We start from the raw sequence: 15,862 nt of genomic DNA on the forward strand, positions 1-15,862 counted from the left end.
AGGAATAAAAATGAATGTACTGTCTTTTGCAGATGATGTAGCATTAATCGCTGAAAATCTGTATGACCTGAAAATACTAGTAAGGAAGCTATTTCAAAAAGTAAGGTAATTCATGAGAGTACAAAGCAATTACAAGACAAAAAGGTGGGAAACCATACAACATGATGGCCATTTGCTCGAACAGTCCACGGGTGTACTGCCGGTCCATAGTGTCAAATGTGCACAACATTTCGGCGATCAGACATGTTGCCATCATCAGGTGTGCTGACAAACTGAGCTCCTGAGAGCAGTGTGCCGTCTTAAATCCCCTCCCTCTGCAAGGCGTTCTCTCTGCAGTCTGCACCTGCAGCCGCGTGTCAGCGGCCGCTGAGACGCTGGCGTCGGCATCTGTGGTGACGGTGTAATTACCTATTCCGCCCTGGTTGCCCATTCGTTTTCTTTGCTGAGCATCTTTTTAATTAGACGCAATGATCATTCCCATGCCTTGCTGAGGTTATAGCCATAATCTTGGTTGATGAGTCTGTCCCTGGTATGAATTTCGATAGCCTCTCTAATGACACTGTCCCAGTACTTAGATGTCTGTGCCAAGACCCTGGTATGTTGATAGTCCATTTTCGGACAAACAGTGCTCTGCGACCGCTGACTTGTTGGGGTACCTAAGTCAAGTGTGCCTTTGATGTTCTCGGCAACGATCTTCATTGGTGCGCACTGTCTGTCCAATATAAGTCTTCCCACACTGACACAGAATCTGGAATATGCCAGCCTTCTGCAAACCTAGATCATCTTTGACACTTCCCAATAATGCTCGTGTTTTATTGGGTGGGCAAAAGACAGTTCCTATATGGTGTTTCCTCAATATTTGTCCTATTTTCCCCAGGGAAATGCCTTAGACAAAGTGTTCAGCGAGTGAAGCAAGGTGGAGGTTCCCTTATGTTTTGGGGTGGAATTATGTGGGGCCAACATATGCCGCTGGTGGTCATGGAAGGCACCGTTGCCTCCAAACACGTCTCTGACGATTGTCTGATTGAAGGTTTATACGACAGTCATCAGTGAAGAGAACGTGACGCCAATCCTGAGTGGTCCATTCAGCACGTTGTTGGGCCCATCTGTACCGCACTGCATGGTGTCGTGGTTGCAAAGATGGACCTCGCCATGGACGTCGGGAGTAAAGTTGCGCATCATGGAGCCTACTGCAAATAGTTTGAGTCATAATACGACATCCTGTGGCTGCACAAAAAGCATTATTCAACATCATGGCATTGCTGTTCGGGTTCCTCCGAGCCATAATCCTTAGGTAGCGGTGATCCACTGCAGTAGTAGCCCTAGGGCATCCTGGGCAAGGCATGTCATCTACAGTTCCTGTCTCTCTGTATCTCCTGCAAGTCCAAACAACATTGCTTTGGTTCACTCCGAGACGCCTTCGCACTTCCCTTGCTGAGAACCCTTCCTGGCACAAAGTAACAATGCAGATGCAATCGAATCGCGATACTGACCATCTAGGCATGGTTGAACTACAGACAACATGAGCCGTATACCTCCTTCCTGGTGGAATGACTGAAACTGATCTACTGTCGGACCTTCTCCGTCCCATAGGTGCTATTCATTCATGGTTGTTTACATCTTTGGGCGGGTTTAGTGACATCTCTGAACAGTCAAAGGGACTGTGTCTATGATACAATATCCACAGTCAACGTCTATCTTCAGGAGTTCTGGGAACCGGGGTGATGCGAAACTTTTTTTGATTTGTGTACTTACAGCAATCCATTAGAGGTGTAGGGTAAGCCATATGATTGTGCATATCTGTTAATACAGTTGAGAAAAAGACTTCAGGGGGGGTTCACAGTTCTTTTGTAAACATGTATTTGGCAAGCATGGGGCCCAGAAGTCTGTGCTGCTTTTGATATTTGGGCTGCTGCCTACTCTTCACCTATATGATACATCTATGAATAAAAAATTTCTATAGTATTTATGATAATAAATACAGATGTCTGGATGAAATGTAAGAATGAAATCTTGTGTGAAGTCGAAAAAAGAAATTTGAAATTGCTCTTCTGTGTATGTAGTATTTAACTAATTTGAATATATTACTTTATTACAACAAGGGATATTATTTTTTTTAAAAAAAAATGAGGATAATAATTCCATTATGGTATTGTCAATATTGTGCATTTCTTGAGATTCATTGCTAACTCATTGTTTCCAGATTAGGGAATAGAACCATTTTTGGAATAATCCTTCGACTTTTCAAGTGAAAATACAGGAATGATTTTGTTGTGACTCGCCGATCTTTCAAAGAGCCGCCTCGCAGTTACGTGCGTCCTCTACATGCGGCGCTGTCTGCCAGCCATGCAGCAACAGTGCACCTAAGCGGCCAGCCAGCCAACAGCCGCTAGCCTTGGACTCAGTTATAATTTGACTGTTAAAGTGTACACACGTCTTACTCTGTTTACTTGATCTGTGACTTTCATGTACTGTGTCTTCCTTGAAATACATTTGTTCAACTTGAAGTTATAACAGATTTTATTTGACAAAACAAGAATAGATTCTCTGCTTGTTTTGCCAATCTAGAAGTTTTGTCTACAAACAGAAATAACAAAATTATATAATTTGCGAATAACATTCATAAATAACATAAATAAATAATGACTGCTGTGGTGGAAGTAAGGCAGAATGGCATATTGTTAATTTAAAGGACATACTAAAGGTTACATAAGTTAATGACTAGATGGGGATTGGCAGCCACTGAGGGACACCAACGATGTGCTAGTGCTGCCGCATGAGTGAATGGTATCGAAGCAGTGCAATGCAGACTTGAGAGGATTGTATAACTGTGTTAAATGATGGAGAAGGGACCATCAATAAACACTTGTCAACAGTAATGTTCAGTTAGCATTTTGTTTCATGTTTCAAATTTGTTTCATGTTTCAAGTTTGTTTCATGCACAAGTAATAATCTGTTGCTTATACCATAACTACTTTCACACTCACTGTAAGTAGGGCAAAGAGCACTTACAACTTTGTAAAAAATTATAAGTTTGCAATTTTATAATGTTTCGTTATTCAATTACAACCTAATTTCTCCTTTAGTGATTCATCTACAATATATTACTGTACTCAGTTTAGCAGCTGTCAGGTTGATCATTTTGGCAAGGGCTACTATTCCCCCACTCCCGGTACCAATGTATGTGGGTAGGAAGTCGTCCTACAATGTATGTACAGCACTTTTCATTTCAAAAATACATTCTGTGTTATATTAAAAAAATCAGTTAACAATATAAAAATAGGCGATAATGAGAAATCATGAAAATTTAGCAACAGAACATATCAGGAAATGACTGGGTATTTCCTTTCCTACAGACAAAAGCCTGCTGTTATAATATCAGACAGGAAACTGAATGAAGTTCTTATGTATCTAGGAAAATTTAATTTACACCCACATTAAAGTAACTCAATCTTTGCTACTAAGAACATGGTACATAAAGCAATATCAAAACCTACCTTCAAATGGAGGAGTTTTCATGTAGGAAACCAGGCACTGCAAATGCAGCAAGTGTCCACAGTAAACACGTTCAACATGTTTATCTGCCATTTCATCGACCTCGACTTCCTGTAACAAAATGCAGCTTCAAAGACTACTAGTATTTTGTTGGTATATGACTGACTGATAATACACCAGGGAGAAATTAAAAAATCCTGAAAAAGTAATGTGACAGGCCCAGATAAGAGGTAGAACAATTGTAACTAATATATTATTTGTACCAAAAATTTTCATTCTTTCTTTTTGTAAATTTTGCCAAAAAATGAAGGATTAACAATACTGGTTTCGGCAATACAAACCAATAAGGGCACTGTGGACTGATAATACAATACAATTAATTTAAAACAGGCACAACAGAAAGACTGCTATACATTTGAGCTTTCAGCCAGAAGGCCTTATTCTAAAGTATAAAACACACACACATTCAATGAAGTACAAATCACACACCACACATGAACACTGTCTCTGGCCATTAAGACCTCAGCGTGCCAAAGACAGTGGCTATATGTGTGTGCATTTTGCTTGTGTGAATGTGTGTACATTTTCTAACAAAGAGATAGAGGGGCTGGCCAGTACTTACCTCAGCTCAATACAGCCGATAGATGCACATAAAACAGAACCGAAAATTTACGTTCCTAGCTTTCGGAACAAATGTTCCTTCATCGGGGAGGAGAGAGGGGAAAGAAAGGGAAGAAGGGAAAGGAGATTCAGTTACTCACAACCCAGGTTATGAAGCAACAGGGAAAGGAAAATAGGGAGGGTAGCAAGGATAGAGGCATGGTTGTCAGAGGGAAGCCAAAGATATTCTACTGTAAGTACTGTGCCAGCTTCAAACCAAAGAGGATGCATACAGAAGTAAAGAGGTATATAGTATAAAGATAAACACAACTATGTAGGATGAAAAGATGCGTGAAAGGCTAAAGAGGAAAGGGAAAGAGGATAAGACTGAATAGTAAATGGGAGTGAGGTTGTTTAACGTAGGTTCAGTCCAGGGGGATGGCGGGATGAAAGGATGTGTTGGAGTGCAAGTTCCCATCTCCGCAGTTCAGAGGGACTGGTGTTGGGTGGGAGAAGACAAATGGCACATACGGTGTAGCAGGTTCCTAGGTCCCTAGAATTATGCTGGAGGGCATGCTCCGCTACTGGGTATTAGGCATCTCCTAGGCGGACAGTTCGTCTGTGTCTGTTCATGCACTCAGCCAGTTTAGTTGTTGTCATGCCGATGTAAAAGGCTGTGCAGTGCAGGCATTTCAGTTGATAAATGACATGTGTAGTTTCACACGTGGCCCTGCCTTGAATTGCGTATGTTTTACCAGTAGCGGGGCTGGAGTAGGTGGTTGTGGGGGGATGCATGGGGCAGGTTTTGCAGCGGGGTCGGTTACAGCGGTAGGAACCGCTGGGTAGAGAAGGTAGTCTGGGAATATTGTAGGGTTTAACAAGGATGTTACGGAGGTTAGGGGGGCGACAAAAGGCAACTCTGGGTGGTGTGGGGAGAATTTTGTCAAGGGATGATCTCATTTCATGGGTTGACTTGAGAAAGTCATACCCCTGGCGGAGTAATTTGTTGATTTTTTTGAGGCCAGGATAATATTGGGTAACAAGGGGGATGCTTCTGTGTGGTCTGGGGGTAGGAACATTGTTGTTGGACGGGGAGGAATGTATTGCTCGGGAAATCTGTTTGTGGACAAGGTCTGCAGGATAGTTGCGGGAGAGGAAAGCACTGGTAAGGTTATTGGTGTAATTGTTGAGGGATTCGTCACTGGAGCAGATATGTTTGCCACGAATACCTAGGCTGTAGGGAAGGGAGCGTTTGATGTGGAAAGGATGGCAGCTATCAAAGTGAAGGTACTGTTGTTTGTTTGTGGGTTTGATATGGACAGAGGTGTGGATGTGAGCTTCAACAAGATGAAGGTCAACATCCAGGAAGGTGGCTTGGGTTTTGGAGAAGGACCAGGTGAAATTCAGATTCGAAAAGGAGTTGAGGTTATGGAGGAAATTAAGGAGTGTTTCTTCACCATGAGTCCAGACCACAAAGATGTCATCTATAAACCTATACCACGCCAGGGGAAGCAGCTGTTGGGTCTTCAGGAAAGCCTCCTCCATGCGGTCCATGAAGAGGTTGGCATAGGACGGAGCCATCCTGGTTCCCATGGCCGTTCCCCTGATTTGTTTGTAGGTCTGGCCTTCAAAAGTGAAGTAGTTATGGGTGAGGATGAAGTTGGTAAGTGTGATAAGGAACGAGGTTTTTGGAAGATCTTCGGGTGGGCGTTGGGAGAGGTAGTGCTCAAGGTCAGAGAGACCATGGGTATGTGGGATGTTTGTGTAAACGGATGTAGCATCTATGGTGACAAGAAAGGTTTCAGGTGGGAGAGGGGTGGGAATGGATTTGAGGCGTTCTAGGAAGTGGTTTGTGTCTTTGATGTAGGATGGGAGTCTGCGGGTGATAGGTTGGAGGTGCTGGTCTACCAGAGCTGAGATACGTTCGGTTGGGGCTTTGAAGCCTGCTACAATGGGACGGCCAGGATGGTTCTCTTTGTGGATTTTGGGTAATAGGTAGAAGGTAGGGGTACGTGGCTCAGGTGGAGTGAGTAAGTCTATGGAAGCCGTTGTGAAGCCTTGTGAGGGACCTTGGATTTTTAGGATTTTTTTCAGCTCAGTCTGGATGGAGGGAATGGGATCCTGGGTAACAGCTTTGTAGGTTGAGGTGTCGGAGAGTTGATGCAGTCCTTCTGCCACATACTCCACACGGTCAAGTACAACAGTTGTGGAGCCTTTATCCGCCGGGAGGATGACAATAGAGCGGTCTATTTTCAGCTCCTTAATGGCACGGGATTCAGCTGGGGTGATGTTGGGGGTTGTCGGGATGTTCTTCAAGAAGGACTGGGAGGCAACACTGGATTTGAGGAATTCCTGAAATGTCTGCAAGGGATGGTTTTGGGGGAGGGGAGGAGGATCCCTTTGAGAAGGCAGTTGGAACTGTTCTAGACAGGGTTCAACACTGGGTCTAGTATTTGGGGGCTGTGTTTGGGTAGTGAAGTGATATTTCCAGTTGAGGTTCCGGGTGAATGAGAGGAGATCTTTAACCAGGACAGTGTGGTTGAATTTAGGCGTGGGGCTAAAGGTTAAGCCTTTTGATAGAACAGATGTCTCTGGAGGAGAGAGGGATCTGGATGAGAGGTTTAGGACTGAATTGGGACTGGTGATATGTGGCATTTGACTGTGGTTATAGTTGAGATTTGGTCTGTGTGGGGTATGTGCTGGGATGGGGAGATTGAGTAGGGTGGCTAGGCTAGGTTTGTTGGCTATGAGGGGGGTTTGTTGAAGGTTCTGTTGTGGTTGGTGTTTGTGAGGGATAGGGAGAGGGACCCCACTTCTTAGGTGTTGCACTAGCACTGTGGATAGTTTTTTCAGGTGGTGTGTGGCATGGAACTCAAGTTTGCAGCTGGCTTCTAGAATGATGTTCCTGAGTGTGTTCTCCAAGCAAGGGTTTGAGAGGTGGAGGACTTTGAAGAGAGATGGGAGCTATTGGGAGTGGTGGTTACATGAAGTAGTGTAGAGATTCAGGACAAGTTGGGTAAGGGCTAAGGATTGAAGGTTCTGGAAGTCCAGGAGAGACTGGTGGAAGGAGGAATTGCACCTGGAGATGGGAACTTTTAAGGTAAGCCCTTTAGCGGTAATTCCAAAGGTTAAGCAGGACCGGAGGAATAGTATGTGGGATTGCAGTTTGGCTACGATGAATGCATGTTTCCGGAATGAATGTAAATAATGTGGTATAGGATTAGGGTACATAGTGGGTAACTGGTGGGTAGGGAAATTAAATAACTAAAGTTGAAATAGTAATCATAAGAAGGAATAAAACACGGAGGGAAGGACGAGAAAGAAAGAAATTAATTGTGTTGGTAATGTTCAATACCAAAGGAAGACCACTAAATAAGAAAAATACGGAAAAAGTTGACCAGACCAAGCAAGTATGTCCAGATCAGGGGAAAAGAACACACGTTGCTCAAAAACAGAGATAGCGAGTGGCGAAAAAAAGATCGCGCGTGCCGCAAAAGAGATCGCGCGTGCCGCAAAAAGGATCGCGCGTGCCTTAGCCCTCACCCAACTTGTCCTGAATCTCTACACTACTTCATGTAACCACCACTCCCAATAGCTCCTATCTCTCTTCAAAGTCCTCCACCTCTCCAACCCTTGCTTGGAGAACACACTCAGGAACATCATCCTAGAAGCCAGCTGCAAACTTGAGTTCCATGCCACACACCACCTGAAAAAACTATTCACAGTGCTAGTGCAACACCTAAGAAGTGGGGTCCCTCTCCCTATCCCTCACAAACACCAACCACAACAGAACCTTCAACAAACCCCCCTCATAGCCAACAAACCTAGCCTAGCCACCCTACTCAATCTCCCCATCCCAGCACATACCCCACACAGACCAAACCTCAACTATAACCACAGTCAAATGCCACATATCACCAGTCCCAATTCAGTCCTAAACCTCTCATCCAGATCCCTCTCTCCTCCAGAGACATCTTTTCTATCAAAAGGCTTAACCTTTAGCCCCACGCCTAAATTCAACCACACTGCCCTGGTTAAAGATCTCCTCTCATTCACCCGGAACCTCAACTGGAAATATCACTTCACTACCCAAAAACATCCCCCAAATACTAGACCCAGTGTCGAACCCTGTCTAGAACAGTTCCGACTGCCTTCTCAAAGGGATCCTCCTCCCCTCCCCCAAAACCATCCCTTGCAGACATTTCAGGAATTCCTCAAATCCAGTGTTGCCTCCCAGTCCTTCTTGAAGAACATCCCGACAACCCCCAACATCACCCCAGCTGAATCCCGTGCCATTAAGGAGCTGAAAATAGACCGCTCTATTGTCATCCTCCCGGCGGATAAAGGCTCCACAACTGTTGTACTTGACCGTGTGGAGTATGTGGCAGAAGGACTGCATCAACTCTCCGACACCTCAACCTACAAAGCTGTTACCCAGGATCCCATTCCCTCCATCCAGACTGAGCTGAAAAAAATCCTAAAAATCCAAGGTCCCTCACAAGGCCTCACAACGGCTTCCATAGACTTACTCACTCCACCTGAGCCACGTACCCCTACCTTCTACCTATTACCCAAAATCCACAAAGGGAACCATCCTGGCCGTCCCATTGTAGCAGGCTTCAAAGCCCCAACCAAACATATCTCAGCTCTGGTAGACCAGCACCTCCAACCTATCACCCGCAGACTCCCATCCTACATCAAAGACACAAACCACTTCCTAGAACGCCTCAAATCCATTCCCACCCCTCTCCTACCTGAAACCTTTCTTGTCACCATAGATGCTACATCCGTTTACACAAACATCCCACATACCCATGGTCTCTCTGACCTTGAGCACTACCTCTCCCAACGCCCACCCGAAGATCTTCCAAAAACCTCGTTCCTTATCACACTTACCAACTTCATCCTCACCCATAACTACTTCACTTTTGAAGGCCAGACCTACAAACAAATCAGGGGAACGGCCATGGGAACCAGGATGGCTCCGTCCTATGCCAACCTCTTCATGGACCGCATGGAGGAGGCTTTCCTGAAGACCCAACAGCTGCTTCCCCTGGCGTGGTATAGGTTTATAGATGACATCTTTGTGGTCTGGACTCATGGTGAAGAAACACTCCTTAATTTCCTCCATAACCTCAACTCCTTTTCGAATCTGAATTTCACCTGGTCCTTCTCCAAAACCCAAGCCACCTTCCTGGATGTTGACCTTCATCTTGTTGAAGCTCACATCCACACCTCTGTCCATATCAAACCCACAAACAAACAACAGTACCTTCACTTTGATAGCTGCCACCCTTTCCACATCAAACGCTCCCTTCCCTACAGCCTAGGTATTCGTGGCAAACGTATCTGCTCCAGTGACGAATCCCTCAACAATTACACCAATAACCTTACCAGTGCTCTCCTCTCCCGCAACTATCCTGCAGACCTTGTCCACAAACAGATTTCCCGAGCAATACATTCCTCCCTGTCCAACAACAATGTTCCTACCCCCAGACCACACAGAAGCATCCGCCTTGTCACCCAATATTATCCTGGCCTCGAAAACATCAACAAATTACTCCGCCAGGGATATGACTTTCTCAAGTCAACCCCTGAAATGAGATCATCCCTTGACAAAATTCTCCCCACACCACCCAGAGTTGCCTTTTGTCGCCCCCCTAACCTCCGTAACATCCTTGTTAAACCCTACAATATTCCCAGACTACCTTCTCTACCCAGCGGTTCCTACCGCTGTAACCGACCCCGCTGCAAAACCTGCCCCATGCATCCCCCCACAACCACCTACTCCAGCCCCGCTACTGGTAAAACATACGCAATTCAAGGCAGGGCCACGTGTAAAACTACACATGTCATTTATCAACTGACATGCCTGCACTGCACAGCCTTTTACATCGGCATGACAACAACTAAACTGGCTGAGCGCATGAACAGACACAGACGAACTGTCCGCCTAGGAGATGCCCAATACCCAGTAGCGGAGCATGCCCTCCAGCATAATTCTAGGGACCTAGGAACCTGCTACACCGTATGTGCCATTTGGCTTCTCCCACCCAACACCAGTCCCTCTGAACTGCGGAGATGGGAACTTGCACTCCAACACATCCTTTCATCCCGCCATCCCCCTGGACTGAACCTACGTTAAACAACCTCACTCCCATTTACTATTCAGTCTTATCCTCTTTCCCTTTCCTCTTTAGCCATTCACGCATCTTTTCATCCAACATAGTTGTGTTTATCTTTATACTATATACCTCTTTACTTCTGTATGCATCCTCTTTGGTTTGAAGCTGGCACAGTGCTTGCAGTAGAATATCTTTGGCTTCCCTCTGACAACCATGCCTCCATCCTTGCTACCCTCCCTATTTTCCTTTCCCTGTAGCTTCATAACCTGTGTTTTGAGTAACTGAATCTCCTTTCCCTTCTTCCCTTTCTTTCCCCTCTCTCCTCCCCGATGAAGGAACATTTGTTCCGAAAGCTAGGAACGTAAATTTTCGGTTCTGTTTTATGTGCATCTATCGGCTGTACTGAGCTGAGGTAAGTACTGGCCAGCCCCTCTATCTCTTTGTTAGTATTTGTTTCACATCTTTATATGATATTTTCCATTAATCATTTAGATCACCTGTGTTTACATTTTCTACTTTAGAGGAAGGGCTTTTGGCTGAAAGCTTGAATGTATAGCGGTCCTTTTTGTTGTACCTTTCTGTGAAACAACATCTCCTCTACATGGTGAGTAGCAATCTACCCCTTTTTGTAATACAGTCATTATTACATGCTGAATTTTCCATACAATGAATTTCTGTTGACCTAGGGAGCAAATCTTCACAAACCATAACTAACACACAGTTTGTTCTGGGGAGAATCCGTACAAAAAGTACTAAATTTTTTCCTAAATTCCCACTTGAGTTTATCTGGTTGCGCTGATTCGAAGCTCTGAGATTCATAAGCACTCATGTCTAGGCTGAAACTCTTGTGAGCATAGTTCCACCAATGTTTTGCGTTCTGCACATGTAACATCCAAGTACAACGGGTGAGGTTGCCACAGCCCCTACCGACAAGTGCGAGCTTCTGAAAGTTGATACTCTGGACCAACAGAAAGAATATTGAGAGTAGTGGACAGAGGGTACTCAAGCATAGACTTCAGGCAAGGGGGCACACACAGTCACCTCCGCTACATGACATTTGGCTAAGTAGGTACGAACAATGACAATCAAAATGGAAAGGCTTCAAATACTTTTTATTTAGTGATGATTAATTACAGAACTGTTGGATCTTAATATATGTTAGTAGATACTGAAGGATTCTTAGACAGAACAGAAAGACTGGTTTCAAAAATAAAGAAAAGGTACTCCATGGAAATCATTCATATCAACACACCACAGTGGTGTGCACAAAAGAAGGTGGCTGGTTGGATGATGCACAGTGCAAGTAGAAGTGCACCACATGATGCTCTAGAGAAGAGTGTTGTTCTGCCACATCTGTCTATAGGACACACTCTGGTGTGCATATGGAACATTTAGCATTTATTTTCACATCAGTTTAGGTGTGGTGAGGTCACTTAGCCACTACAGTGTTCATTATGGGTGGCATTAAACAATCACAAAAAATATTACATTAAGAAATGAAAACAATAGTTTTCCTGAGTATATAAATTCTACTAGGGAGAGACAGAAGCAGAAACATTGCTCTGATGTAGCGATTATCCTGGTGTTGTCAGCTACCACGATAGGCAATGGCTGGAGAGTGAGTCAAAGGACACAAATAGAGAACAAACTTGCAACACTGCAAAGTATTCTCCATCTCTCTCCAAGCCAAGCGCACATCAGGCTGCTGCCTTCTTAGATGTAAATCATTACAACACACTCACATTCTGATGAAGAGGTAGAAGATCTCTATGAACAGTTACAGAAAGACAATATTATGAAAAGGATTGATTGCTATTCACTATATAGTGGAGATGTTGAGTCATAGGCATGCACGACAAAAAGACTGCTAAAGAAGTCTATGTGGTTCTGAGCAGACAAGACAGATTGCTGATGTAACTACTTAGATTTGAAGATGATTCACAGTGATCGAACCATGTAATATAATTAAAAATGTGCAACTGAGATGGAACAACAAATGAGAATTATCTTTATTATCTAACCACTTGCTCAATCTCTTATGGCATTTATGTATAGTACATAACAGTCCTGCATCACTTTCAAATTACAAATGATCACAGATTTGTAAGATGAGGAGTAAAAACAGATTCAATGTTAGAAACAAACAGGCTCGTCAGGGAAGAAGTCGGAAGTGTAGACTATGATTGCTCTGTTGGGGACCAGAGCCCTCCATAATTAACAGTGCTGGACCACAGGTGGTCTATGGCAAAAGTTGAAGTGCTACAATGTTGAACACTGACACTGCAGTTCTGAGCACACAACTCACTGACAGGCGGAAGCAGCATCACTCCAAGAAGGTGCAGTTAGCGCGGACCTACTTGCTTCCACAGGACGACGTGCTTGAAAATATGTCTCACCATACCCTGGTGCCTCAACACTATTTAGGCTGGCGCATGGCTATGGCTGTTCAGGCCTCCACAGTGAGCTCTCTTAGCTTTACACCAACCACTGATTCTGTGACCTGTAATCTGAAGCCAGTCTACCTGCCTGGAATCTTTGCCTTCGACACTTCATGGAACCACCCACAGTTGTCCCCGGGGTCTTTGATATTTTGGTATGACATTATGTCTTGTAATTAAAGACACTCAGTTGCTCATTAATCATACTTTGACTCAACTAATTGTGATTCAGTTTTCCCTGGATGACCGACCACCGGACTTAAGCATTTCACTAACTTCACAGACACAGACTTATTGTTGGGTAATTATGCTCCAAAGGAGGATAACTGAAGGTTTATGTTTGTTCAATAAACTCCCTTTTCATTGTCTACCTGAGCTTTAGTTTCCCTGCATTTGAAATTGGCATGGGTTACTGTAATTGTCCTCGCAGACACAGAAATCTATTGCTTCTTGGAACAGCTCAATCATGAGGTCGAACCTCATGCTTTGCTTCATGAATGCTTAAACTCCTGTTTGTTGGAATACTTTGATATCCAAGAGCATGTGGCAGCCACCTGTTCAAAGTTTTTTAGCTGCCACTGGAAATGGAAAATTGAAATGAGCATTTGGCGTCATTGGCCGGAAGACCCCTTGCAGGGCAGGTCCGGCTGCTGTGGTGCAGGTCTTATACATTCGACGCCACATTGGGCGATCTGCGTGCTGGATGGGGATGAAATGATGATGAAGACAACACAACACCCAGTCCCTGAGTGGAGAAAATTCCCCGGCCCAGCATGGAATTGAACCCGGGCCCGCAGGACGGCAATCCGTCACACTGACCGCTCAGTTATCGGGGCGGACAGCTGCCTCTAACAAAACAGCAGTGGTACTGGGAGTGGACAGCCCACTTATGAGGTCTTTCTAGAGACTGCAGTTTCCAATGTTCTAATCCTCAGTGCAAACAGTCTTACGTGGTTAGGGAAATTATCCTGGTCCACTCTACAGATAAAGGACTCCACAATGACCTCTTAAAGCTCAATGACCCATCTTTAGCTACATGTCTTCCCCTCATCCAGGCATTTAAACAGTCCATCTGGTCCTCAGTAGCTCTGCTGGACTCACTGCAAGTGTCTGCCACCCACCAAACTCTCCAGATCCCTTCCTGGGTGGACAGCACATGCAGCAATTACCTTCATGCGGTAAGTGCTTTGTAATATGTCAGCAGCAGCAGTGCTACTTTCATAGGACAGAGTGGACAGACTGTGGGAAGAAAGGACACAACACTGAAGTATGCCGGTCATCCATAAAGATAGGATGTTGATTGTGGACTCCAGGGATTGTGATTTGGGCAACATTGACTGGATCTATGGTCCACATGTTCTCCATGTTCAGGCCTCCCTTCTATCTCCAATAGGTTATTAACACTGGAAGTGGCAATCAAGCCATTCTAGTTGTTTTTCAAATTAATACTGGATCTTCCACCACTTCTGTCGATTGAAGCTGCATTGCCATCTGGGCTCCCCTACACTACAACCTTTTTCTAATGCTTATTTGCAGCTCCTCTTGGACAAAGCCTCCAAAAGCATCCTGATGATCAACACTCCATTTGGTCCTTGTCTTTTTCAGTATAACAACATGCTCTTAGGCACTGCCACAACACCAGCCATATTCTATTGCTGTTTGGAACACCTCACACGGGATATTCCGGGGACAGTAAATTATTTGGAATATATCTTTGTCACTGGTAAAAACGAACAGGATCTAGTAATCAATTTGGACTACTTGTTCAGTGTTCTCCAGTGGGCTAATTGGAAGTGCAATATGGAAAAAGGCTGTTTCTTCATGCTGCAAATAGATTATCTGGGACATGCTTTCAGTGCGTAAGTCATACGCATCACCCTGCATCATGTCAATGCTGTACAAAACCTACCGGCCGGGGCCCTCAGAGACGCCAAACAACTCAAATCCATGTTAGGTCAACTGAATCATTACAGAAAATCGGTTCCTCTCAGGCAGCAGCTACAGCCAAACCACTACATCAGCTTCTTCACAAGAATGTTGAGAGGCAATGGTCTTTCATCTACATACGTCTTTTTGAGACATTACACAGGCTCTACTCAGCTCAATGTGCCTCATGGCATATGGCCTGTCCAAGCCCCTGATAGTGATCACAGATGCATCTGACTACAGCTTGGGAGCCATTCTTTCTCACGAAGTCAACAGAGCTGAAGTCCCAGTTGTGTTTGTTTCCAGGATATTAATGAAGGCACAGTGAAATTACAGACAAATAAAAAAGAAAGGCTTAGCTACCATTTTTGCCTTGAAGAAATTCTTGATTATGTTATGGACAGTGATTTATCCTGTTAATGGATCATTAGCCTTATTACCACTGTTCAACATTCATTCTAACATTTCGACTAGGAGCACCCGATGCCTGCAGAGATGGTCATTGTCCCTGTCAGGGTTTCACTACGACATCCCTTATCAGTGCACAGTGCAACATGTCAACATGGATATCTTATAACGTCTACCAGTGGGACAAGACCCCAAGATTGATGGGGCTGCTGAAGTCAGCTTTCATGCTGACACAGAGCCTGAGGCAGTGGTGGCCAGCTTACCCATGGATACTGCAGTCATTGCTTGACAGTTGCCAGAGGACCCAGTCCTCCATGATGAGGCAGTGGTGGCCAGCTTACCCATGGATACTACAGTCATCACCTGACAGTTGCCAGAGGACCCAGTCCTCCATGAAGTCATGCAATTTGTGAAGAATGTTTGGCTAGCAAATCCAAAACCCTTGAACATCTGGACGCTGGGGCCTACTGCTACCTGCAACGTGAACTGTCTGCTCTCAAAGGCATTCTCTGGTTCCAAGCAGATAAACGACATGCCAGAGTGTTCAATCTGCAGGCACTCCAACACTGTGTCTGGCCAGTACTTCAGGAAGGTCATTAGGATACGGTCCTCACCAAACAGATAGCCCGCCAACATGTCTTCTGGAGGGCACTGATATAGACCACATGGTTACAGTGTGCATGACACACCAAAGCAGGCAGGCAGCACCAACCTCTCAGTATTTTCCTTGGCCTGACGTAACATCCTTGTGGTCTCGTACTTATCCTAATTTCGCAGGGCCTTTCTGGGTTACTAGTCATTGCTCATAAGATGCAGCAGCAGTTTTCATAAGTTTCATGAATGCACCCAATGTCATCAACAAAGACCATC

General features: G+C 44.7%; 1 protein-coding gene across 1 annotated transcript in view; it reads right to left on the reverse strand.

The window, feature by feature from the left end:
* The window catches only part of LOC126474051 (uncharacterized), a 105,650-nt gene that overhangs the window by 2,266 nt on the left and 87,522 nt on the right, over nucleotides 1-15,862 (reverse strand). The window contains 1 exon segment of the mRNA XM_050101463.1: nucleotides 3,498-3,606. Within this exon segment, the coding sequence (XP_049957420.1) occupies nucleotides 3,498-3,606 (109 nt within the window).

Source organism: Schistocerca serialis, chromosome 4 (assembly GCF_023864345.2).
Source record: "Schistocerca serialis cubense isolate TAMUIC-IGC-003099 chromosome 4, iqSchSeri2.2, whole genome shotgun sequence".
NCBI classification, from domain to species: Eukaryota; Metazoa; Arthropoda; class Insecta; order Orthoptera; family Acrididae; genus Schistocerca; species Schistocerca serialis.